This window comes from Vulpes lagopus, chromosome 3, assembly GCF_018345385.1.
Source record: "Vulpes lagopus strain Blue_001 chromosome 3, ASM1834538v1, whole genome shotgun sequence".
Classification (NCBI taxonomy): Eukaryota; Metazoa; Chordata; class Mammalia; order Carnivora; family Canidae; genus Vulpes; species Vulpes lagopus.
The window spans coordinates 159,009,531-159,037,392 of NC_054826.1; the positions used below are offsets into that span (position 1 = coordinate 159,009,531).

Genomic DNA, 27,862 nt, shown 5'->3' on the forward strand with positions numbered 1-27,862 from the left:
GGCTAAGGGGTAGTAAGAGCCTCAGTTTAATCCTGTGAAGAACCTTCAGATATTATCACCTGTTACAAGCCTTACACAGAAGTTCAAAGCGATGTCATTTACCAACCAGGTGCTATAGTTTCTTGCCCTTAAAAGGAATTTCACATTGATCCGAAAGAAGGTAAACACTGGCGGCTTCTCTTCTCTAATTATTTTGTTTTTAGAGTCTCAGCTAATTTCTCTCAATGGACAAACTAAGAAAATTTATATGCTAACATACAAAGCATTTTTCCCAAGACAGTAAGTAGTTTCTTATTAGGTGAGAAATAACTTTAGGATGTGGAATTCTGTTAGCGTTAAGGGAGAAGGATTTCTAGATAGCTTAAAGAAAATAATGTGCAAAAATAGAAAATATTGAGAAGGAAAGAAAAATGTTGGGAGCTGAAGAGAAAGGCTGAAGGGGCCTCTCCCCAGGGAAATATACCTTTGCTGGTCAAGGGACATATGGGCATATTAGGACACTTTTCCTTGAACAAGCTCATATGCCAATGTGCTTGGAGAAAGGGAGGGATGTGAATGAGAGAGATTTGTTATTTTCAGATATGAGAACCACGGGTTTCATTTTTTACTAAAAAAAAAAAAATCATCACAACATTGCATAGACCTGAAGACCAAACGGAAGTTGAAAAGGGAAGTTGATCTTTGTGACATCTTACAAAGGAAAGAGACACACACACACAAACTTGGCTGATCAGAAGCAAGGACAGATCTATCTTATGTTAACCAAAGATCATTAAGACATTGAAAGTCCATGTTACTTCTACTGTTGGTAGAGTTAAGTCACTCGAAAGTGTTGCTAGCATACCGATTTCTGTCTTTATATCTTTGGGTAAGAGAAATCATTTCCTCTCTTTGGGTATTATAAGGCCTAGAACAGTATTTTGTTCCCTGGTTTTTGTTTGGGTGGTTGATACTGACATCCATGTTAAGAGAAGTTTTTTCTTAAGTGTTCTTAAGAAGGATTATCAACGTAATTCATCCATGTAGTTGCACAAAACTGAATAATTTTTTCAGGCAATATGTTATAATGACTAAGGGTTTTATGACTGAGACTGCTACATATTCATCAAACTCTGTTCCTTTTGCTCCCGGGCACACCCGGTGGGCATTGCCCACCTCCAACAGGCCACATGGCGGAGCCTGTCCGATGCTATGTGGACGGAGGGCTGCACACCACTTCTGGACTTATCCATAAAACCGTCCATTGCAGAATCTTCCATGCTCTTTCCCCATTAGCTGGCCAAAGAGAGGTTTCCAAGGGTGCAGGCGAGCAAAGCCACATGGTGGGAGGAGCCTGTGTCTTTGAGTCATCCTTAGAGACAAGTTGGCTGGGGAAGAGAATCTAACGAAATCTTATGTCAAGTCACTGAGTTTTTGGGGTCATTGTTTATACCCAGTAGTCTGCCCCAACTAGGTATGGACTTTGGGTCAGACTGCCTGGGTTCAAAACCCTCATTTTATCACTAGCTGTGCCACCTTGGACAAGCTACTTAACCCCTCCGTGCTTCTGTTTCTTTATATGTGACATGGTGGTCGTAACATTACGTACCTCACAGAGTAATTGAGGGGACTGAATGAGGTATACAGCCCTATAATAAACACGGCATATCAGTTATTGTTACTTGATTCCCAAAGAAGAGTCTCATTTTAAGATCGTATCCAAATCGGGGTCACCTACAGGCTTTGGTAGAGTACTGTAAGTTGACTTGTAAAATGAGAAACCGCCCACCTATGATGTTCAACTTTAAGAGGGCTGAGTTTGCTGGAAAAAAAAGATTTAAAAGGAAAAGAGGAGTGGAGGAAGAAAAGGAGGCAAGTAACGAAAGAATGAGGACTTTTGTATTTTAAGCCACTTATGTCCTAACCCAACTGGCTAACAGGTCTGAAAGAGCAAGAAAGGAAATATAGCTCAGCATTAGGTAGTTAATGTGGACAAAACACATTCGGGAGGCTGGCCAACACCGTCTCTTGTCGCCCTGGCCGCCTTTCTGCCTTGGGTACTGAGTATATTGGATATGTCCCCCTGCCTCCCACCTTCACTCCTGCCTTGCTTTTTTTTCTTTCAATGACAAATACTCTCGGCTTTCTTCACATCCCCTCACTTATCTTGTAAAAGCAAACCAAACTGAAATATGCCAGTAGCCCTTTGCCATTTAGTAAGCTTTATTCTAAGGCATGGTGCCTATAAATAAAGCAATATGATGCTAGGAAAAAACCTCACCAAGTGCACAAACTGCGTTTACAGTCTCTACTATAAATAGATGAAGATTACAGGTTTTTAAAGTGAATGAGAGACTACAGCAAAAATTGTGTGAACTCAGAAAAATGAGTGAAGCATAAAATATACTGTATGTAATAGAAATGGGTATTTACTCGGTAGCAATGACAACAAAGTTAAACACAAGGAAATTAGTACTTTGAAGATTTGGTAACAAGGAACCATGAAATGCCCTGGCTTATGTCCATTTGGAGTTTTTCGGAAGACACTGCTCACTTTATAGGCAAATATGTGAATATAGGAAGTTGGCTATTTATTCGTCAAGATATTCTTCACTTTTAGGAAAGTGAGCTTCTATTTTTCTGAAGTCTCCAAGGCATGAACAAAAGGAAACATGTCTGTGGAGAAAGAAGAGCTTTTCTACTCCATAAACATTCTGCTTATTCTGAAAAGGGGGGAAAAAAGTAGACGACTTAAAAAAAAAGAAACCTAAGTGAGGTTTTCTGCAAAGTTACAATGCCCAAGGACAGCTCTGATTTGATGCTTTAGCAATTTACATGGAATTTTACTCTAGTGGTTTCTCTAAGATTCTGCAAAAACAAGCAACAAAACAATACGCTATCTCTGAGTCAAAGAAATCATTTTCAGAGCCTAGTGAATATGGCTTCAAAATTCTCCTCTTAAAAAAACAAAAAATCTCCTCTTCCAACAGTATCGTTTGAGTGGACTGTAAAGAAAAACCTCTTTCAGTCTTGCAGGGTGATTAAGCCCCGTGGGGTGCTTGAGCCTGTGATTTACCTTCCAGAAGAGCATCTGGCCTCGGAGATCACATGTGGTAGAGAAGGTGCGGAAACAAAGGGGAGCGTTTCACTAGCAGGTGCAGATAGGGTATTTCACTAATAGGCAGCTGAATTGGTTTGAGGATTGGGACACCTTGGTTTCTGGAGATAATTTGACAATAGGACATGCGGGTTACACCAAGCAACTTCCATGCTCAACAGCTCTTAGAGGAGTATCAGTGGCTTCATCATCCTCAACAACAATGAAGCAAGAAACTCACTTTTACATTCCTTAAATTAGGCCGAGAATTTCATGATAGCATAATGTGGTATAGTCTTAGCAATAAACATAGATAACAGAGAATATGGAAAACTACTGGGATATGTCCCTTCAATTATGTGACTGTTTCTGCACGTCAGTGTGAAGATTTCTCTGATCATGAGTAGAATCAACATTACTAACGGGAGCCCTTGAATTCCAGGAATAGACTTTCAGTAAAGACATTTATGCATTTTTCCAGCTACCATTCTGTGCTTAAAAAAAAAAAAAAGAAGTAGTGGGAACAGTAGTAGAGAAGAAGACCTGAGATAAGAATTTGAGTCTCAGTACTTCCAGTAGTCTGTGTGACAGCCGTGGGCAAGTCACTTCACTTTTAGAGATCTATTTCTTCAACTCCAAGATGGAGAAGTTGGGTCAGCTGGTCTCTAAACCCCTTACAGCTCTAAAAGTCTGGAATACTTACAAAGGCTAGCTAGCACTGAAGAGTCATTGGGTCTAGGAATGCTATTAAAATTATGAGGTCTTGCCTTTTAAAAACGCAGTTCAGGGAAAAGCATTTTTTCCCCTCATGGCTCTGGGACTATAAATCATTCGTTGTGCTAAGGCATGCAAACACCTGACACGGGGCAACATAGTTGTTCTTTGCATTTGACTTGCCACATTAAATGTTAGATGGGTATATTGTTAAAAAAAAAAAGCAAAATAAAAAGAATTATAATATTCTTACTTACTATTAAAATTTTAAAAAACTAAGCTTTCAATTAGCATCCAATTAATATGACCAGGTGAAGAATTTAATGTTATATTTTTTCCTAAGAAGTGAGTCTCCTCTGGTGGCTTTATACTTCTGGAAAGGTCAGCAAAGTCCCCAATTCAGACTCTTGCTCCCACAACGGCTGATTCATTTCAAATCCTCAAAAAGCAATCTCCTTATATACTTTCCTCTTTTCATAATGGTCACAGTTCTCTAACCATATAATAAAAATCATGCAAATCTGAGTTTTGCTTACGCCAAAGACAGGCTTATTTGAATAAAGGGACCAATGTTCATCCACTCCAGAGTGAATGCAGCTTGATGTAGTGTTTTTCAATGTGACTTTAGCTGAACTGCTATCGTCAGAGCCTGCACCACGGATCGCTGTACTTATAGGTCTGATCTGTAACAACGGTGGCTTCTAACTGTGCTCTCAGGTCTAGATTTAGCAGCTTCTCTAGCTTTATCCTGGGAGCCAGTCACTGAATATTATTTTATGTACTCTTTACAATTGGGATATTTAATTTGGATTTTTGCCTTATTTTTCAACAGGATTTAAAAATGTAAACCAACAAATTTCATTGAAGTCTAAAATAGGTTTCCTGTGATTCATACACATCACTGACGAATATAGGATTGCAGGTATGCTTTTACACACACACACACACACACACACACAAATTGACTCTGTGCATATATACAAACATCTTCCCAAATTGGTTTTTCTTTGATACATTTCATAGCAAGGTAAGATATAGTCTAGAAGTTTTCTAATTCACTTTACCATCATAACAATATAAATCATTACTACTTAATCACTAGGCTAACCTAGAAAGGATTCAAATATTAATTTAAAAGCCCTTTTAAAATTTAAAAAAATTTCCTTCCTTTTTTCTAGAATCTTGCAGAATTAAAAGGAATATTTACCCTATTATTTCTAGCTTGCATGTTTTTAGGCTGATTTCAGCAAATTGTGGCCATTTTCAATAGTCCAGTTGCCTAGAGCCTTGGATGGAATTGAAATGTGTTTGGTTTTTTTTACAGATGTTAATTAACTTCTGGAATACATACATCAGTGATGAGTGAGCTCAGTTGAATTTTTCAATGTTCAGCTGCTGGATGAAACCTCTCAATTGACTAGAACCAGTGAAATTGGCCAGAAATTTGTGTGACAAGTTTGAATTCCTCCTTTGTCATTCTCTTCTCTATCCATAAATCTTAGATGAAAAATTTCTCAATATGGGAGAAATTACACTTTGTATTTCCATTAGAATCAGGAAGCTGAAGGTAAAGAAGAGCAGGAAATGGAAGCAGAGAACATTAAGACTGCAGAGAAAAATAAGTTACGTGATTCTATCAAAATGCTGATTGCACTGGGAATCATCCAATTAGGTTTCCAAATTGAGAATAAGGTTTGTTTTTTTTGTTTGTTTGTTTCCCACTTTTAGAAAAAAAGAGATGAGAGATACAACAATAAAAAGTGGGGCTGGGGTTTAGTTAAGAAAAAAAGGGGGGAAGGCACAGGAAAGAAGAGAGGAGGGGAGGCCACCCTTACCCCTCCAGAGGAAGCACTGCTTATTCCATACCTCCTGCGCAGAGTGATGGTGGGCACTGCAAAGTCTTTTTCATGGAGATGCAGGAGAGCAAGGACGAACAAACAGATTTAACCCTCCATTTATCAGAAAACTAAATAAATTGTGTTGTTCTCTGAAGCATTCTGATAATCAAGTGTTCCTTTTTATTTAAAAGTGGAACTTCTATATCACAACAGGGGGGAAAACAATCTGTATTATAATTTTAACATTTGCATCTGTTTATTTTCCTTTGAGTGGGCATTTCCAGCCATCATTCGCTCAAAAAAGAAAAAAATACCCTGACACACATAGAACTGAAAACCACACGAGGAAACAACAGAAGAATAACAGCGATAACAGTTCCACCGATGGAAGTGGCATTTGGCCATTTTCACGGACTTGAGTGTTGGGTGTTATACAAATGGCAGTGGAGAGCAACAAAGGCTTTTTGCTCAGGACGGCCCATCAAATGGGAACTTATCGTGGGACTTAGCACACTGGTTAGAGCTGCAAAGAGCTCCTGAGGTGAAGTGTGTCATCACTTTCATCTTCCACAGCATTCTGTCGGTTAGGCTTGGCTGTGTCTTTTGAATCCTTTGCAAGGATATTTCTGGTCCCTCGTCTGCTCTCTCAGCAAATCAATGTTCTAATATTTAATGGGCCACGAGTGTATGGAGAACTATGTCATCTCAAGGTGGGGACAGGAAACTATTTCTCTGTGTTCATTCCCTACTGTTATCCCTGCTTCCTCATCTTTTCTCTACCTAAAAAGATCATTAAAAAAAAAAAAAATCAAAACTACCTATCTTCACAGGTGTCCTAGTCTATGGCCAAGACCATCCATGTGATACTTTTTGCATAATCCTGATATAATATATTGTATTTGGCACTGAAATCACTTGGTTACTAGTCTACATAAATGCTATTCTATACAAATATTAGCAGAGGGAAAGATCTGGAAATCTGCATCAAAGCAATTAACAAATTACAGATCATCTGCTGAGGAGATGTCAGAATGTGTAGGCAATTGCCCAGTAGGGTGGTCACGGGCATCACATAGGACAGCATATGTATAAGAACTTTAAATGACAAAGCACTTTGGACATTAAGGTCATCATTAGTGTTGTTATTATGGTATAACAACTGATACACTGAGGGGAAAATAAACCCCTAGAAGGCAAAAGCTCTGGTCAGATTTAATACAAGGAATCATTTCCTCTCCATGTCTAACAGTTGGCACTTGACAAGATAATGTAATGTACGGAGGGATGCATCTGAGCCTATAAAGTAGAAATTTGAATATACAAATATATATTATGAAGTATGGTAGGATACAAACTGATGTAAAAATATGCTTTGTTTTCCTTGTTTCATGATTTTAAAAAGCATATATTTTTGTGTTGTTGGATGTTGAAGCAGAGTTAGCAAACCCTTTTGGTTATGTTTTAAGAATGCTTTCACAGTATATGTTATTACAGTGTTGGTATCTTACATGTTAAATAGCTTTTTGAAATATTTAGGACTCAACCAAAAATAACTAAGCTGTAATAGAGATCACTCTAGTGACATGTTTAGTTATGTTGTTTGGGGTAGTGAGAATGGAGCGGTGAGAGGGAAAATTCATCAAGATTTTCTAGTTGGCCCATTTTGTTTGAATTGTTGAAGAATCCCGATTGGTAGGATGTCGGTGATATGTTCATTGTTAGGAAATGGCCTGAGGCGTTAGCTGTAGGAGGTCCTGTAGGACTATGGTTTGTCAGGAAGAGATTCCTTCCCTGCCTCTAGGCTAATTAGTAACTACGGTACGGTGCTTGTACCCAGATAGCATTTCTTGGGTCAGTGTCTGACAATCAACCATTCTTCAAAATGGTGGAGCTGCTCAAGTTCAAGAGACCATAGAGTCAATAATCTTGCCTCATGAGGCCAAATCCCATGGCTTTTGAGAGTTACGCACTGTCCAAGAATTCTGAGCAGCTATCTTGAAAGGTAATCTTCCCATTTCTTAGGTCACTGCTGTCATGTTACTGGCCTTCGTTTCAATTCCAGTTAAATTATAAAGTGCAGTATGTAATGTTGAACCTTCAGAAAGAATGTAAAGAGCACATCCACCCTCCATGAAACCCCAAGTTCAAATTACTGGCAGAGTCACCATCCATATCTGAGAATGTACAGAAACTCGATCATCCCTGTTGTTGTCTTTATCGTCATCATCATCCGCATCAGCATCATCAGCATCACAGTTGTGGTATTATGGTGGTGTCAAGTGTTGTGGCAAGATCAGAAAAACTAACATCAAGACACTGTCCAGTTTGGGTGTGTGAATATTATCCTGTGTTTCTTGGCCCATTTAGCAAATACTTTCTTTTCAGTGATAAACCTATGCCCCCCATATGGAGCATGTTCATGAAGAAAATATTCATCACACTCATCTCTTCCTTGTTCATAGTAATGATAGGGGACTTTCCTGTATCCTTCTGTCCTAAAAAAGAAAAAGAAAAGAAAAAAAAAAAAAGGAGAGGAGAATTGAGATGAAGAATGAAGCATTCATTTGCAAGAATCCATTACGTGCCTAGTAAATGCATTTACTTGCAAAGCCATGCGTGATTCTTGTCCGTGAACTCAGTTAAAAGCTATTATGTATAAAAGCTTTTAGGAAGATGTACCAGATTCTTAGTGCTTTAATAAATCAAATAAAATTTATATATCACACCAATGGCATTTGAACATATACCTGTCTTTGAAGGAGGAAATGGTGGATAATGGAGGCAAACTTTGGCTAGTCTGATGCTGTCGCGGAGCTTGAAGAAGCTTTCTGATTTTTCAGGGTCAGATATTTGGTTCTTCTGTGCTCCCTTATACTTATTGTGAGGGGAGAAATATTTGATCATGGAGATTGTGGCTTAGTTACCATTTTGACCATATGATTAAAATACTCTCTGAGTTAAATTGTGCAAGTTGTTAGTAGGGAAATATATTTCATTACCTTGGTGACGCATGGAGGGTTTGTTTTATTAAATACTTAGAAACGAGCCCTCCAGCGAGGGTATACTGTGGATAAACATACCTATTTTAAATAAGGGTCTGGTGGATTACTCATTTATTAGTGAAATATAATTTCCAGGAATTCTCGTTAAGCTGTCAGCTTCTCTGAGGCTTCAGGACATTTTGTCCTTCATGATCAAATAGAACCATTGCATAGCTAGCTATCCATCAAGCCATTAGAGCAGCAGAAATGACAAACTTGCTTTGCAAATTAAATAACCACTAAACTTGTTCTGTATTTCCAAGCCACAAATCCTTGATAAGCCACTGATTAAGGGAAAAATGTTCCTTCTGACATTTGACATTAGATTGTGGTAAATATTTTTCTTTTTATCACCCCTAAAAGTCACAACTTGATGCACTGACAATAAAATGTCATGTCAGCAAAGAGCACCAGGAAATAATTGTTGCTTTATCTGTTTCTCCGATTTATGGTATTAAAATGAATTGTGATATTTTGACAAGATATCAGAATTGGAGATGCATAAAAATAATTTCCTGTGATCTTACTTGCAGTAGGTGTCATTTATCATCCCGTAGACGTGAATACCATAACAGGCATCCATGGCCAGAATGAAGGTAAACCATCCCGTGCTGAGATAAGAGCCAGACTGGACTCTGTGGGGGAACAATAACAAACAACAATAACAAACAAAACAACACAAAAACAAAAACAAAAACAAAAACAAAAAAAACCCACACACATAACAACAATAAAGTGTGGTGAGAAATGAGAAACCTTTTATCAAAAAACATAGCACTTGTTATCAGGAAAAAGCATTAAAGAACTTGACAATCTGTCAAAGATACACACTTATTTTGAATTATCTCTGAATAATTTATACGTATGCTCTCACTCTTACTACCTTAAGCCTAGAAGCTATGCTGTATGGAAGAGAAGCCATATGGCAAATATCTGAAATCAAATAATCCTGCTCCCTTCGGGTAAAAAATAATTTATTTGATTTTCCGTAAGATACAAATTAGTGCTGTATATCAAAGGACGGGCTTTCTAAAGTTGCTTGGAGCCCTGATGGAAACTGAATGATAATGGTGTTATCCTGCTTACCTGGACATATCACTTTCTTAAAGACTTGTTGGGTTTCTAAGTGTAAATTGGATGCAGTGCAGGTGAATGACTTGGTCTGTGAAAGCATCTGGAAAGTTTTCCTTTACTGATTTCTAGGCATCATGAGACAAGACTTTTCCTTTGTGAGGCTTGTGTTACCAATCTCTTCAACACATTTTTATTGAACACCTACTATGTGCAACCACTGTTGTAGATCCTGGCGATATAGCAATGATCAAAACAATCAAAGATTCTCTATAGATTGGGAGGTGGCTATGTTTATCAAGGTTGGCCTCAGAAGGCCTCTGATAAGGGGAGCAACGTTCCAGGTTGGGGGGTGAGGGGGGGAGAAGAAGGTTGTTGTTGGTGGTGGTGGGGAAATAGGAAGAAACCATGTGGAACATATTGGAAAAGGCAGTGTCATCTGTGAAGTCTTTTGACTCTCATCTCAGCCATATTAAGAATGGGCCTTGGGCCTGGACCACTTCCTTAATAAGAGATAAGGAGCCCTCACAGCCTGTGCCTGGCTATTGCCTTATGTGGGGATATCTCTCCCGGATTCAGGCTCGATGTGCGCTCCTTTGTTCTGCTTAAGTATATGTGTTACATGACACCTGGTCAATCCCATACTAAACCTGTCCCCTGCCAAGAGTGGAGAGGGTCTTTCAGTTGCATGCAGTCCAATGGCTCTGAATCAGGTGCCAGGAAGGACCCAATGGCCATGAGGACCGAGGCTCACTATTAGAGCTGATCTTCTTCTGTCTCTTTATGCGAGTAAAGCATTGCTCCACCCAGTGTTTGACTGTGTTATGTTTTTCTTGGCGATTCAAATAAGACACAGTGGGAAGAAGGGCTTGGACTTCTACCTCTGGTGATAGGAGACAGATGCCACTTGTTCAACAGACCATATGAGAGAAAAATGTTCCAGGAAGAGGAAATGTAAAGGGCAAAATCACAAATGTGGAAGTGTGCTTGGTATGTTTGAGGAAAAAGGAAGATGGGAATCGTAGTAACTGAGGGGGAGAGTGGCTGATGTAGTTAGGTGTAGTGCTGATTGGGAGGGGTGGCCGACTTTCAATGGTTTAAAGGAACGCGGGATGAAAAGCTGGATCTCTGTACTTGGTCTTAGCAAAGGGGACCCAATCCATCCAAAACAGATGACTGTCTATCCTCTTAATCTCTTCCTATAGGAACATTAGGGTCTCACCGGGTTATTTGGCAACTAACTAACTGTGCAGCACAACTTCTAAAAAAGACTACGCTTCCTACCTTCCATCTAGACCTCTTGGCATACTGGAGCATGGCCAGCTCCTCTAGAAACGGACACTTTAGCTACTGATAACCACTCTCTGGGTACAGCCTTTCAGCCAGTAGTCACTTTCCACTGATGTCCTATATTATTGGCGTAGCTCTCCAGTACCAAGCAATTGGTGTGCTATAATTAGAACTCTGAATTCTTTGATTCTTCATTTTTAAAAATATAGGCATTGTTTAGTATCAAATTAACTTACAACATGTAAGCATCTCGGGAGCACCACGAGCTCACAGAGCGTTATGATAACTGGACTTTCTCACTTTTATTTTAATTGACTTTGGGGGATTTGTAAGGAGAGATAAACCCAATCCACGTAATATCCATCCCCTCTGCTCACCAGCCCCTGAGTCTGAATTGCCACTGTGTAAGTCGTCTTCCTTTGTATTTCCTGGTGTGTCTTCTAAACGGAAAATATTCCAGAAACTGGATCACATAGAGTTACATGCACTTTCCTCTGTGATAAGAATAGTAGCAGCAGCATGGGTTAGGAATGGGTGCCAAATGGTGGGAAGATGTACCAGAGGGAGGTGGAATACGCTCAAGAGCAACTTTGCTTATTATACAATTTAACTCGCCGTCCATCCTGTGTTCTGGGGTCTGAGGGGGAGCAGCGATGATGAGAACTGCCTAACGCACCATCTGCTTACAAGTCCTTATTTGAAAATTGGGAGAGATCAGAAGAGGCAAGAGTCTTGATTAAAAGCTCCCAAATTGAATCTAGAAATTTTGTCTGCATACTGAATTTTTTCCCGTTATATTCCTACTTGAACAATATACCCCCTTTACTTCTTTTTTGCCTTCTCATTCTACTTTTTTTCAATATTTCTATCCTCTCTATCCTTCTCATTGCTAGGCTGACCATGTACTAGCAGAGATCACTAAAAATTACAGAACTTATTTGTACATGATGAGAAAAATAGGTTTCATTTATTTATTTTTTAAACAGTTATTACAATCCTATGTCAGAAATTATATTATATATAATTATATATTATATAATATAACTCACAACCCTGAGATCAAGACCTGAGCTGAGAAATCAAGAGCCAGACACCTAACCAACTGAGTCATCCAGGTGCCCTGTGATGAATATTTTCATAAAGAATACATGGTGTTGTGGGATGGCATACCTGTCAAAACAATCACAATACATGTAACAAAACACAAGCCCATGTGTTTCAGTCAGTACAGAGAGCAGTATGGAATTGAGAGTATGGATACCTAGTTTCACGTTCCAGCTTTGCCACTACCAAGCCTTGGACAATGTATTTAACCTCTATGGGTCATCTTAGTTTCCTTGTCTCTAAAATGAGATATTACTCAGCCATCAGAAAAGACTAAAACCCACCATTTTCTTTGATGTGGATGGAACTGGAGGGTATTATGCTGAGTGAAATAAGTCAATCGGAGAAGGACAATCATCATATGGGGAATAAAAGAAGTACTAAAAGGGATTATAAGGGAAAGGAGGGAAACTGAGTGGGAAAAATTAGAGAGGGAGATAAACCATGAGAGACTCCTAACTCTGGAAAACACATAAAGGGTTGCAGAAGGGGAGGAGAGTGGGGGGATAGAGTAACTGGGTGATGGGCACTAAGGAGGGCACTTGATGGGATAAGCACTGGGTGTAATACTATATGTTGGCAAATTGAACTTCAATAAAAACAAAAACAAACAGACAAATACATAAATACATGAAGTGTGCCTTAGGCAACAGACAAAAAAAATGAGATGGTTGAACCAAGTCATATCTAAGGTTTGTTCTACTTTTAAAAACAAATGCCTCTGTGATCATCACCCTCAATAGTCAATCTGTTTTAAGCTTTACCCATTCTACAGTAATACGCTCCACACATGCTGAATGTGTAACTAACAAACACATTAATCAGTCAGACTTCATTTAATGCCCACTTGTGTGGTGGGCCTGCCACTAAATGTCTGAGGCACATATAAAAAGGGTATAAAGTTTCACCTCACAATGGTGGTGGCTATAGTCGCTTAACTTTTCTATCTTTCACTTTACTGCTCCTGGAACATGCTGGAATGGCTGTCCAAGACCAAGGACACAATTAGATCATAGTATTGAGAGTAAAGCTTAATTTGAGTGAGAGGAAAAGTAAACTGAAATTAGGACAAATTGTGTTTCCTTTTGTGTGGTTTTCCAGGAGTCAGTGTGTCCATAGAGTGGCTAACTGTCAAGGACCTAGATAATATTATAGCTCCAGCATGAGGGGCAGGGGGGGGGAATCATCATTTGTGTGACATGTGGACCTCAACTCTGCAAAACAAGGTCTCCTGGCTCATTCTGGTCCAACCCAGAGTAGTCACTTTGAGTGTTCAACAACAAACTTTGAGAACAGAAGCAAAGGATAAATAGGGTAAAGTTGTCAAAGTGGTTCCTCTACATATCTATCTTCTCTTTACTACACGAAAAGAAGGTCAAGAATGTCAGAGTTTGGCATCTGGTCAAAGATCTTTCCATCTTATCAATTAATAAGGAAACTTTGCCATGTCTCTGATAGTTGATTACTTTTAAGCTTAATCTATTATTTTAAGCAAAACCTTATTTTGTTTCTGGATAGACAGATCATAAGAGTTAGGCTGAAAATCTTCAAGCTGTGTTGCATTTGGTTCAGACTGTGGGGACACATACTGCTTAAGTGCCTTGTCCTAAAAACAGCACTTTAATTAGACAGTTGCATTTTCTCTCTCTGGTGCCTCTGATAAATTTGGGATGTGAAATCATGTGAGGTTTCTTACCCATAGTACATGCTGGGGATAGCAAAGTGGTGTCTTCTCAAAAAACTTGGAGCTAATGTCATGTAAAGAATACTTTTGGTGGAGTAATGGCAACCACTAGATTAATCCAGGAATTCTTCTGAACAATTGCCCTGGCGATCTGGGTCTCTAATGAGACTCGCTGGCCTGGATGGCACTGGCTCTGGGAATTCTTTACATCATTCCAAAGTCCTGCTGTGTGGGTGTTCTAGAAATGAGGATGTATAAATTACACCCAACTAGACCTTTTGAGGTCCAATAAAAACAACAAAAAGACTTGAGGTGATGTATGTGAACTTGTTTATGCTTTTTAGCTAGAAGAGACCTAGTGATGACTATCAGATGCTTTTAAGAATTCTTAAAGGGTCTCCTCTGGGGCCAAATACTGTCTTGTAATTTGTCACTCATGCACGCGGCACTAACTATGTACCAGCTGGCCATCAGCCATAGCACTTCTTATACCTTCTACATTTGGGGATCGATAAAAACAATTATTGTCATCTACAAATAAACAATCAAGATTCCCATAGGGATGATAAGGGAATTTAAGCCCCTAATTCAATACAATAAGAAAGCTTAAATTAATGCAGCAGAATAATGAGCCGTGCAGAGGAAAATAAAGGCAGGAGTGTTAAGAGGAAGCTATCAATCATCTGTTTCCACTGGCCAAGCTTCGCATCCCACTGCTCCTTGGTAATCAAGATACTTACTACTTGGAAACTACTTAAATTTACTTGCTCATCTCTTGGAAAAATGATGCTGTCAACACCTTGATATAGCACATGCTTGAAGGCATATCATTTAAAATATGATCTTTCATCTAGTTTATTACCAATAAAATATAAGCTACCTTGCCCCTTGATGTTTACTTACTGTTTCTGGATGTCTAAAGGTCATCACATGCCCACAGGGATTCGTTGTCTGTCAAGCTATCCTTATTTCTTACCAATCTCAATCTTTTTGGCTGTCAGCATGTTTCATTCACCTGTACTTTTGCTTCTGAGCATGCTTGCTCATCTTCTCATTTCTGGAAACATATTGTGAAGCATTTTCCTCCTATCGCCTGGTCAGCTGGAACTTTCTCATGACTGAGATCTCCCTTTGGGGGAATTTCAGAGGAGGAACTGAAGAAACTAAAATGGATACTCTTCAAAAGAAAACGGGATTACATTGAATCTGCTATTTATTCACAGGACCCTCTGCTAATTACTGAACACCTTTGGCTCAATGACTTGGGTTCTGAGCTCAAGAAGCTTATCTTTGATGGATGAAGTAATAGCACTTTCTCCATGTCAGAGTTTCTCAATCTCAGCATTATTGATATTTTAGATGAGATCATTCTTTGTGCGTGTGTGCGGGGGGCGGGGGGTGCTGCTCTGTGCAGTAAGTTCTTTCTCGTATCTCATCAGATTCCCCTCTGTCCCCAAATCACTGTGCTCTAAAAAGGCAATAGATTTCTTGATTCCCCAGTGCCTACTCTTTACTTGAGTGGCTTGCCTTGAGGATGTCCTTGATCCTAAAAAGCCAGGTTCCCCCTAACTACAGTTCCCATTCTGCCCACTGCACTCACTGTCCCACTGGTTTTCTTCAACTACCAAACATCTTACTTCTTTATCTTTCTTTACAAACCTATCCAAGGCCATTCAGATTTGGTCAATACTAAATCATTATCTTACCTTTAATACAAACCCAGGAATCAGCAAATTCACCTGGTCTAGACCCAAAGGGCAAGTCCTGACCTGCCATGGGGAATTTGCAATAGGAAAAGGCAAAATGTGTCAGGTAGGAACAAGGATGAGGAATCTAGTTGCTTCTGTTTCTGGTTGCTTCCTCTTCATGGAATGATTCCCTTAGGGGGCCTTTGGCTCAAACTTTGCAGCCTGAATTTTACTGTTTCTGACCCATTTCCTCTAGGAACTGTTGAAAACAAGGCCTGGGGCACTCTACACTAACATTTTAAAAAGCATGATTATCATTTATCAAAGCCCAAAGGGGATCAAAACCCTCCCAATGATGGAGGTTTACTGGAGATCACAATATTGGCAGCTGCTTCCGAATCTGTTATACTCCGGAGTAAAAAGGGAATTTGAAAAAAAAGAATTAACCAATATCTCATGTCTTGTTTTAACACTCTTGGATCTCAGTTCTCTCATCAATACACTACCCTGGCAGGATAAATAAAAATAGCAAAGTAAGTTTCCATATACCTTCCTAGGGAGAAGAAATACCTGACACAATACAGATTCTTCAATTAAAAACATTCTTTCCCCCATTTTTTCCCCCAAAAGCCCATGGATACTGAAAGAATACATTTAAACAAAGAGACTGGGCAAGAAAAACAGCTGATGATTTTCAGGAGCACCTTGGGATTCAATCTAATATTGTGAACCAGTCTAATGGAAGCAGAACTCAAAGGGTGGAAACAATTTCAGCTGTCCCTTAGTCATATATTTTTGTATATTATTCGATTGTCAGGAGCTATGGAAATACTCTGGAGCTTTCCCATTATATTAACACTGTATATTTCTACTATCTATCAGTGGGACCTGCCCAGCAAATCTGGAGGCAGCAGCAACTTTCTGCAAATCAGGCAGGAGAACTCTCGATCTTGAATCATTTGCCAACGGACATAAACTTCTCAAATGGAGAAAAATATCATGCTGTAGATGGTGATTCTTAAAAGAATGCACCAAATGAAAGGAATCCAGACCTGAAATACACTGAAAAATGGACCATGAGTGGAGTAAAGCAGTACCCCTCAGAGGTAGACTCCAATCAGCTAATGTGAAACGCCTGTGCTAATCAGGTAGGCCCTTGGACTGTGAATATAACAAATAGTTTTCCTGCCATAGAATCAACAGGACTCTCTGACTCTTGATGAATCTGATGAAACTGTACAAAAAGGAGCATAATAAGAAACGACTGTGTTCTTTTCAAAGTGTACATTTAAAAGTAAAATGGTACCGCTCCTAAAGGTATGATGTATGGCTGCTGTAGAAATAGAAGATAGCACTCACAAAAATTACTTTGTTCATTCATCTCAAAAATTAAAAGGTTATTTTGCTCTTGCCCTCTGGCTTTAAAGCCCCTTACATTGGAAATACTGATTTCTGCGATGGCATTCACTTTCTCAAAAGAAAAATGGAACCTCAAGAACGGCAGGGATGGATGGTGGAGATCTTGTGGGCCTACTTCATTAGGGTGGGTCTGGTTCCTCAACCACAGGATATTCCCTCCAAATTCTTTTTTTTTTTTTTAAGATTTTATTCATTTATTCATGAGACACACACACACACACACACACAATACAATACTGTATTGTATTGGCAGAGACACTGGTAAAGGGAGAAGCAGGCTCCATGCAGGGAGCCTGACGTGGGACTCGATCCCAGGTCTCCAGGATCACGCCCTGGGCTGAAAGTGGTGCTAAACCACTGAGCCACCCAGGCTCCTCCCTCCAAATTCTTAAGTTGAAGTGCTCATGCCCGATGTGTTGGCATTTGGAGATGTGGTTTTGGGGAGGTAATTAGCTTTACATGAGGTCATGAGGATGGGGCCCTCATGATAGGATTAGTGCCCTTCCAAGAAGAAGAAATACCAGAGCTCTCTTTTTTTCCCATCACTGGAGAAGACAGCGAGAACTCTTTGAGCCAGGAAGAGGGTTCTCACCAGAAACTGTCCATGCTGGCACCCTGATCTCAGACTTCCAGCCTCCAGAACTGTGAGAAAATAGGTTTCTGTTGTGTTCAGCCAAGGCTGTTTTGTTATGGCAGCCCAAACAGACTAAGATGATGGGCATCTCTCCCACAAACCAAACTCTCCACTCTATTTTCCAGGACTTCTCCTGAACTCTCTGGTCTAGTCATGTGCGTCCATTTTTTTGCTCCTTAAACACATCACCAGTTTCTGTCTTTTTACTCACTTTGCTGATGTCTACCTTCCTTCTTCCTGAAATGCTCTCCCCTCACATCCTCTTCAGTTTCTAACCTGGTCAAGCTTATTCTGCTTACCCTTATCCATTCACGCTTTAGGTGTGAGACCGGGTACCATGCCCAGAAAATACCAAGTTGCCCTTGATCTTAACTCAGGATCAAGTGGGAGAGACAAACTCGATGACCATGTTCAGAAATAGGGCTCTCAAGAGGGTAACTCTCTGCAAGTGCTATGGGACCACCGAGGGACGAGCAACAGACATAGCGGAGGGAAAGTGGGGAAGGTGATTCTTTCCCAATTGGAAGTAAGAGCTGAGCGGTGGATCAAGGCTGCATAAGAATATCAGGCAGAAAAAGGGGAAGGAGAAGCCTTTCAAACACAGGGAATGGCCCCTGCAGTTACACTGAGGTATGAGAATAAAGGGAATACTGAAGCGTTCTCATCTCTCCTCTAATCTGGAATGGACCTCAACGCATCATCTGTGTTTATTTCCATAATAGATTATTGGTTAGAGACAGGATGCATACATAACACGGATTTATTTTTCTTCCTTACATTATGCTTTGAAATATTAGAGATATTTTGATGTTCTATATAGCTAGTTTTTTTCAGATGATGGAAATTTATGGATCTGGAGAAAAGTATCTAGGGAAAAATCGACAGAGTTATGTTTTTTTCTTCCTCATTAAACTCCTCATTAATTCAGAATTGTGAACAAATGTAAACAATATATGACGAAGAATAAAAGCAATTAAAATATGTGTGATGATAATGGATACAACAGTAGTGTTTGTCCGTGTTATACACTAGGTTCTGAGGCATGAACAAACTTCTCTGAACTTCACTTACCACCAAGGAGCCTCCCTCAATACCCCTGGAGGCTCTTGACCTGTTCCATTTAAAAGGGAAATAGTTTTTAAATAAATGTCGAATTTACTGAATTTTTTTGACCAGTGGAAATGAAAACAAATACCATTGCTGCTTTAAGAGTGTGAACCTTTTAAAAAATACCTTTCAGCCCTAGAAATGCTGAACTAAATGACCTGTGAATGCAACATCTCCTCCACCGAGTAAAGTTTCTGTAAGAAGAGATGCTACTGTGTCCTTTTATACCTAATCTCTATTTCCAAACTCTGTTGTTTGCCTTGGATCTCTGGTTTACCTAAATGGCCCATAATTTCAAAGACATGAGAAATTCTGCGTAGCCTGTGTAGGTTCTAGTTTCAGACTATTTAAGCTACTCTAGAGGCCCTTGTCTCAGTGACCATAGATTTTCTTTCAATCTTCCTGTGTTAGGTTGTATTGTTCATCGCCTCCCAGAACATGGCTTGCTTGTGAATACAGTAACTTCCATGCCTCCTTGACTTTAGGCTTGGCCAAGTGATTTGCTTTGACCAATGGAACAGAAGTAGTAGTGATAGTTCCCAGCAGAGAATTTAAAAGGCATCACATGTTTCCCATTTCTCACATCTTCCCTCCATCACGAGAACAACAAATCCCAGTAAGGGGTGCTTTGTTAACCTGATTCCTGGGATGAGGACACCCACGCAGCAGACATGAACCCAAAAGTAGAGCCAAGTTCAGCTAAGCTCAGCAAAGTTATAGCTGATCATGGACATGTGAGCAGGAAATAAATGTACTTGTAAGCCATTGAGTTTCAGGGTTATTTGTTATGCAGCAAAGAGCTGACTACATTTTTTTATTAATAATAATAACTGTTATCATTTATGGAGCATTTATATGTACTAGACATTGTCCCGAGAGCTGTGCATAGGTTATGTCATTTAGTCCTCACAACAACCCTGACCTATGGAGAGCATCAATATCCCCATTATACAAATGTAGGTTCAGGGAGTTATAAACTACTTGCCCAAAGACAGTTAATAGTAGAAAACTCAGGTTCTTAAAGAAATTCTTTCTCAGTCATTGGTCTCAGAATTGTCCAAGATGCCACATGTCTGACCAGGCAGTCATCAAAGAACCTCAAGTCTTCAGATTCTATTGTTAGTCCTCTAAGAAATCTTGAACTTTCCACTTCTTTTTGGGCCGCATTTTTTTTTTTTTTTAAGGCAGAATAAGAAGACTGGCATAGGGAGGCTTGGGGTCTTTCATCACTAAATGTCTGGAGTTGTAGTTACAGTAACAGAGCCCATGCTGGAGGGTACAGCTGTATATTTTAGCACAGAGATACTAGTGCTTACAGATTTGTATTTATGACTTCAGGACTCAAAACAGCTTTTAGAATTTCCATCATGGTCATGTTCAAACAATAGCTTTATGCCACAGGTGTGGAGATATGCATCAACTTTAAAAAAAAAAAAAAAAGGAAGGGATAAGTCCTGAAATGATGATCAAGTTCCTAGATTCACTTCATTCCCCGGGCATGGCTTCCTTCCAGCCTTTAGGTTCAATAACCTTTCCATAAATTCTCCCCTTGGGCATGTGTCTGCTGGAGGAGGTGTCTGTTCTTTGCAACTTGAGACATGAAGTTGGATTGGTTGACCCCCTAAGACCCTCTCTAACAAAATGAGTCTATTAAAAACTCTAGGTATAATTAGGGACTTCACTTCTAACTAATCTTTAACTCTTATTAACAATCACTATTTGATCTGATCTTAGTTTAATACTTAGGCCTTAAAAATTGTCTCTTTCTAACTTCCCCTTCAACTTACCTTGAAATCATGGCCTTCCTAAATTGACGTAGGCTTCAGGATTCTGAATGCTAATCACCTGTCTATACCTGAGGCATAAGTGCCTGTTCTGCTGCTAACCTGATAAAGGTAATTAATGGAAGGTTCTGGCTTTGTCTTTTAGTTCTCTTATCATCCATTCTTTCTACATATACTTTCCTTAAGACTGAAGGGGGGGGGGGTGGAGGAGAGATTGTAATCAGGTAGGAGTATATCTAAGTAGATAAAAGCCCTTTTCCCTGCCACTTTTACTTTTTTAGAAATGAAATGACTCACACTCCCTTAGCTTTTTGACTTAACTGGAACTTGAGTGAAACCAAGATTTTCCTTTAGAAATAATCCTAGCACAGAATCAGATTCAAACTTGCTTCTGACAAAAATGCTTTCGAAAACCATGTTTCTCTTTCAAAATGAAAATTTATGCTTAAAAAGAACTTTTAAACAACCAAAAGTTTTAACAAGGATTGAAGACAGAGATTTGAGGTCATTTCACCCCACTGAAGGAGATTGGGTATCCAAGCTTCTCACTAAAGCCTCCAGTACCACTGGGATCATCAGTAAACCAGCCTCAGCCAGAGCCTGGTCAATCGGCTACGCATAATTGTGAAACTGAAAAAACTCAGAGTAGCTCTCCCATTCTTCTGGCTAAGAAAGACTAATTTTGCTGCCCATCTGAAGCTATTACCACTTTTTTGACTGAGTGACGTGGCTCAATGTGTCCTGAAATAAATTATTTCGAGGGGCATATTTATTTTTAATAGGAAAAGCTAAGCACTGCCTCAATTCCCCCTCTCTGTTAAAATCGTTTTTATCTGGCTCACTAAAGAAGGATAATTCAATTAGGAAAGGTCAGGAGCAACAACTGACGTGAATCTTCAGGCACTGTGAAGTTACGTCTCTAAGAGAAGGAGGCTTATTTGTCAGTTTTCCAGGAGGCTGACATTCACTGACTACCTTACACACAAAACCTTTGCAAATGATAGGCCATCATCAATGTATCAAAGCAGGCACAGATCTGGTTCTTCTACTTTAGCACCAGCAAATTCTTTAAAAAGGAGTCTGTCTGCTTTCGCAGGACACCTGTAGTCAAAGGATGTGGTGATGGGATCTTCCTTGAAACAGTCAAAGCTAATGGAGGCTCACCTCTTAAACTAGCTGTTTGCCCACGAAGGTTGAAAGTTATCCCAGTTTAATTTTGTCCAGAAATTTCAGTCCTAGAAAAAAAAATTCCATTTTTCTCTCTATTCTTGAGATGGGATGCGGGTTTTGAAAGGAGAACATTCTTCCTTTGAAATCTAATCTAGAATTTCCATTTGAGCTAAACTCCCTGCTTAGTGAGGTGAAGAATTTCTTTCATGGAGGTGGTATTTTCCCCTTAGCATGGCTACACAGCTTGGCCAGCAACCTGTGGGGATAGAGACCTATGTGTTTGTGGCTTACAGTTCATTCACACATGGGAAAAAGTTGTTCTGTGTGCATACCCTCTCCATACCAGAAACTCCCCCATACCAGTACCTTCAGAAACTTGTAGAAACAGGCATCCCCTCTTTTTTTCACAGTAATTTTTTCTACCCATGTTAGGAAAAAATCAGGAATATCCAAAAATGTAAAGAAAAGAGAAGATAATGGCAGTAGTTCCTTTCTTCTATTCAGAATAGAAAACTTTCATGTATCTCCAGGACTCTTCTAGTCCAGTATTTTCGTTGATCCAGAGCAGACAAAATGCCATCAAGAGAGAACTAGAACATAGAGCTGAAGCAATTTACCATAGAAAGTGCCAAGAAGAAATACAGAGTATAACTTAGAAGTTAAGAGTATCTTGGGATGCCTGAGAGGCTCAGTGGTTGAGCATCTGCCTGCAGCTCAGGGCATGATCCTGGAGTCCCAGGATTGGGTTTGCACTGGGCTCCCTGCAGGGAGCTTGTTTCTCCCTCTGCCTGTGTCTCTGCCTCTCTCTGTGTCTCTCATGAATAAATAAATAAAATCTTAAAAAAAAAAAAAAGAGCTTAAGAGTATCTGATTGAAATGTGAGAATGGCATCTCAACAGACTTCCCTGCATTGCAACACTCATGGAATGTCAGAAACAGAAATGTCCACACCCAAACTATAAAAATGAGAAGGACACAGGAAAACAGTTGAGAAGATCTTTTTACCTGGCATATCTGTTTTCATTGACTGTTGACAGTACTTGACGCCCATGTTTCTGATGCCTGACATTCTGACTAAAGAAGTTGCAAGGGAAAAAAAAAAAAGAAGTTGCAAGGGAGTGACCAGAGGAAGATCTACGGGACTCTGAAAGTTCAGCCTCAGAATCACCAGCCTGCTCTTATTATTGGAGCCCATTTATTGGATTGCATCTCCACTCTTCTTCCATTCCCCTTACCCTGCTTAGTCCCGAGGATCCATAATGATGCCAAAGGATGAAGAGGACTACATCTTTGCCTTTCGTGGAAGGGAAATAGGAGGCATGAAGTTCTGTGAAAGCCTTTTTCCCAAATAAGAAAGTGATTTGAAGGTAGAGCTGCCTTCCTTCCTCGTGAACTGGACAAAGAGAACTGGTGAGTGATGATGACCGACTGGCTTCTGTTCTTGCCACCTCCTTCTCCATCACTGCCGCACCAATCCTGTGCTCCTGAAGCTGAATGGTCCAGACCTCTCTACCATTTTCTCATTCCTGAAAAACCCTTTACTGTCACCAGAAATCAAAATCTCCCAAAGGTTGTGAGTCTACAGTCTATTCCTCCTCCCAGGGGCATCCTTTCTTCTCATCTTATCCATCAGTGCCATAACACCTGGACCTGATGCCATTCTCCCTAGAGGCCTTGTTTCTAGTCCTCTCTACCCATTTCCAGGCTCCATTTCCCATCATTGCTCTGATAATGGATTCTGATTCTATTGTTCTGGGGGTATGGTCTGAGTCTTCATACTTATTTTTAAAAATAAATTAAAAAAGAAAAAGTCTTCCAAGGTGATTATAGTGTGATGTGTGCAGCCAGGGTTGAAAATCACTGCTATAAATGGTAGTTAGGTTTGAGGATTCTATTAGAGGTTGAGTTCCACTGTATTATAAATTAAATTAGCTTTTGAAGATTGGCTTGAGAATTTAACCACTATTTTTAAATTTGTTTCTTTAGCAAAATGTGTCCCAATTTATAAATAGCTGACTTGCAAACTGACTGGAAACTTGCCAGTGAAGGGATGCTGGTCAGCAAAAAGGTCCCATCTTAGATAACTATGTCTGGCACACAGTAGGCCCTCAATATGTCCAATTTAATGGAATAATTTTTGGAATGCAGGATGTTCCTAAGGAGGAAATTGCCAATATTTTATCCCCAAGGAAGTTTAAGCAATTTGCCAATGTGTTCTCATTGATGGTGTAACAGAGAGGCTTCCTGATATGTCTAAGGATATACGACAATCACCACTTAAAATTTGGTAAGCCTCACACACACCCCTTACAGCCATATACCTCCAGAATCAGGTCCTCCTATCCCCAGCTTTACTGAGCTATTTTTTTTTATTTTTTTTATTTATTTATGATAGTCACAGAGAGAGAGAGAGAGGCAGAGACACAGGCAGAGGGAGAAGCAGGCTCCATGCACCGGGAGCCCGACGTGGGATTCGATCCCGGGTCTCCAGGATCGCGCCCTGGGCCAAAGGCAGGCGCCAAACCGCTGCGCCACCCAGGGATCCCCTTTACTGAGCTATTAATGACATAACATATGTAAGATTAAGGTGTGCATCACGACAATTAGAGACACGTACATATTGTGAAAAATGATTCCCACAATAATGTTGGTTAACCTCTCCATGCCTTACATGATCACAGTGTGTGTGTGTGTGTGTGTGTGTGTGTGTGTGTTGACAACATTTAAGATCTACTCTATTAAAAGTTTTCAAGTATAGGGCACCTGGGTGGCTCAGCAGTTGAGTGTCTGCCTTCAGCTCAGGTCATGATCTTGGGGTCCTGGGATCGAGCCCAAAGTTACGCTCCCTTCTCAGCAGGGAATCTGCTTCTCCCTCTCCCTCTGCTCCCAGCCCCTGCTCCCAGCTGTGCTCTCTATTTCTCTCTCTGTCTCTCTTTCTCTCTCAAGTAAATAAATAAAATCTTTAAAGAAGAAAGGTTTCAAGTATATAATACAGTATTGTTAATTGTGGTCACCATACTGTGCATTAGATCTCTAGATCTTATTTATCTTATAGCTGGGACAGGATCAGGTTTTAAATTCTTTTCTAGTCAGTTGACCCACGGCTCAGCCAGGATTCTGATTTCATCTGTCAGGATGGAACTGAGCTCTGTACATTTTATAAATAACAAATCATAGCAAAGGGCCGGCTACATGCAGCGGTGCCAAAGAAAAGAGAATAAATGAACCCATAGTAGATATATCAACATCAAGAGGCATATTCACTATTAAATCCCTGAAATCATGAGGCAAAATATCAATTTAACTGAATTAATTTCAGTCTTTTAAATTTTCACTGCAAAACAAACTCAGAAAATTAAGAATGTCATTTATGCCTTCCTGATTTGGTGAGGCACATACTTAATGGAATCTCGTGGCGATTAATGTCTTAGATCATCATAGAGACACAGGCAAGACTCTTGCCTCCCTGCTTTGGGCTGTCATCATGCACCCCTCCTACCAGTATGGTCTCCAGTTTCACAGTCAACAAAACCCAGAAAGCGACATTTGCATGCCAGCCTCCCATAGGAAAGCTTCCTTAGTCTTCTATCAGCACAAAGCTCCTTCAATTATGTTCAGCCTCAGAAGTGCCATTTTATTTATCAGGAGGCCATTATCCAGTTTTTAACTGGCTTTGGACCTGCCACTCTTCCGAGGAGCCCTGACTCAAAGAGCATTTGCCATTCACCTTGGACTGGGCCTGTAACAATCCCCCATGACCAGCACGCTGTTAATAGGACTAATGTTTTCAGGATGGTGCCCTGACTTCTGAGAAGGCTTTCTAAAACCCAAGCTTGCAACTGCTGATTTGCACATTGTAAGAGAAGAACAACTAAGTGTTCACAACTGTGGGGCTATGAGTACTGTTTCCTTCCGCTCATTCATGGTTCAGGAATTCATGATTACATTAATGCAGCCAAGGGTTTATGTCAGGTAGTAGATGGCTCCAGTTCCTGAATCACTTAATTTAATTTTTTTTTCTTTTTTTAGATGGCAGCACCATTATTCTCTAGGCTATGTGCGTCACACTTGACTTTGCCCTCTCCCTCATCCTTTGTGCCCCATCAGTTACTGAGTCATGTCAACTCTTCCTTCATGCCGGCTCTTGCATCTGTTTCCTACTTTGCATCCCACTGCAACTTTAAGAACCCGTGCAACAAAGTGGCTTAGATATAGGCCTCTGATGAGCACATCCACCCACTATAATATATCTATGAAATCTACGTGCACCTTTCACAGAAGACAATGAGATGATGACTACTGCACTTGCAGTGGTGGTGGAGAGGAACCCAGTTGCAGGGAAGCACCAACAACACCCAAGATGTCCCTTCACTATCATGGCATTTTCTTTAAAATCACAAAAATTAGAAGCAGTGAAGGTGGTTAAAAAGAGAGAAAGAGAAAGGAAAAAAAGAAGAAATACATAAATATATATATATATGACAACACTCAAGCATTGTCATGGAGAAAGGTATGTTTTTCTATCTCTCTACCCAATAATTTTCTCTAGTCACAGGTGACTTTATTGTGGAAGCAGCCTCTACATATTTCCTGGTAAGGTGTTGGAACTGAGAAAGTGCAAGTTGGGTTAGACACAAAATCAATATTCTTTGATTCAGTCTCTGCTCTTCACTGTAGCACTTTCCCCCATAATCTCTTTCAAGAAGGCAATGCAACAGGAAAATCAGATTTTTCTCTAATCAGGGGTAAGGAGTGATTTTTAGCTTTGTGATTGATCATCAAGGAGCTTCAAAGAACTCAGTGTTGGTTAAAATATTACAGCCATTCGAATCCTGAGTTCATATCGTTACATTCCACCAAAATCTCTTTTTTCCTTTGTGCACCACTACAGAAGTAGTATTTAATAAGCATGGTAAGCACTGGCCCAGCTTCCCCTGATGGCTATTCAGTGGAAGGATTTTGCCTAGGTGAATGGATGGGTTAGTTTCTTCCAACAATTCACCTTTGGACAATGTGCTTCTTTGAAGAGAAGAATGGTGCATGGAGGGGAGCGAACCACTTTTCTATAGACAGCCATTATTTTCCTGTAACATCCGTGCTTTCTTTTTTGGCACTCATCACATTTCAGAGAATAACTCAGGGATAGGTAATCTTGGTTTCTTTTTGTCTTTGAAAGAAATACAAGCTGGATTTGGTTAAAAAACGATAACTTCTGCAATTTGTGTTTAGGCAAAGGTACATTATTTTTATGTTTCCTCTACCCAGCATGTGAAAAGACAAATAGAAATAACTGGCTACTTATTAGCTTATTTAGAAAAAGGAATCATGTTGAGTGTTAAGTTGCCTCAAATATATTGAAATATCTGAGTCCATTATTGCACCTTGAAAGTACTGAAATTTAAAGTTTCAGGGTTATGAAATGCCTCAACTAATGAAGGATTAAAAAAAAACACCCACATATATTTAGCACGTAAGGAGTTTTTATATATAAACCTGGAAAAAGGATTCATTTAATTTATGCTCCACGTTTTAGGGGCACATCAGTTGCATAAAACCAGGGGAAGACAACACAAGGGCATTTATTTAATAAACAATATGCAATTATTCAACAAACACTAAACACATTAAGTTGCCTGCTATGAGCTTGCCCTGCACAGATAAGGTATTTTGCCTTTTAACGTTGAGTAATAATCCTTGTATTAGAAAGAAAAACAGGAAAACATTTCTGTGTGTTTTTATGCCCAAGACCTTAGGAGATCTGTGAAGTATTTAGTCTGTAATAATATGGCATCTCTCGGAATAAAGGGTTCTGTACCCTGGGGAGGAATTTCTCTCAAAAGTGGCCTTAACATCCCATTTCTCCCCTTACAGACCATAACATATCCAACACCATCCCAACACTGCTTCACAGTGTTTTAAAAAACCGAATCGACACTCTCCAACCCTCCTCATGGGATTATAGACTCATCATTGACCCAGCTCTGTTTCTTCCCTCCAGGCCTTCATTCCAGTCACCTACCCCACTTCTCACTTTGGGTCCAGCATCAGGGACAACATGCTCATGGAGAAGCGTGATTCTCCTGCCTGGAATTCTATCATTTCCTTCTTCCCTGACCTGACTTTGATGCCCTCCTGTTGTGTGGCGAACTGGAGTGACAAGAGCAAAAATTATTGCTTCTAAGCAGGGTAGGCTGTCTGAACCGTGAACCTTCTGGTGCAAAGAGCAATCATGTTTACTCAGA

The 27,862-nt window shown here is 39.8% G+C and overlaps 1 protein-coding gene across 2 annotated transcripts in view; it reads right to left on the reverse strand.

Annotated features, from left to right (window-relative positions):
• Positions 1-5,785: 5,785 nt before the first annotated feature.
• ST6GALNAC3 (ST6 N-acetylgalactosaminide alpha-2,6-sialyltransferase 3) overlaps positions 5,786-27,862 on the reverse strand; it is a 507,075-nt gene continuing 484,998 nt past the window's right edge. For both annotated transcript variants that reach the window (XM_041747350.1, XM_041747351.1), the window contains 2 exons: positions 9,197-9,304; positions 5,786-8,123 (listed from right to left, as the gene is read on the reverse strand). In XM_041747350.1, the coding sequence (XP_041603284.1) occupies positions 7,937-8,123; positions 9,197-9,304 (295 nt within the window). In that variant the 3' untranslated portion in view covers positions 5,786-7,936. The remainder of the gene's footprint in view (positions 8,124-9,196; positions 9,305-27,862) is intronic.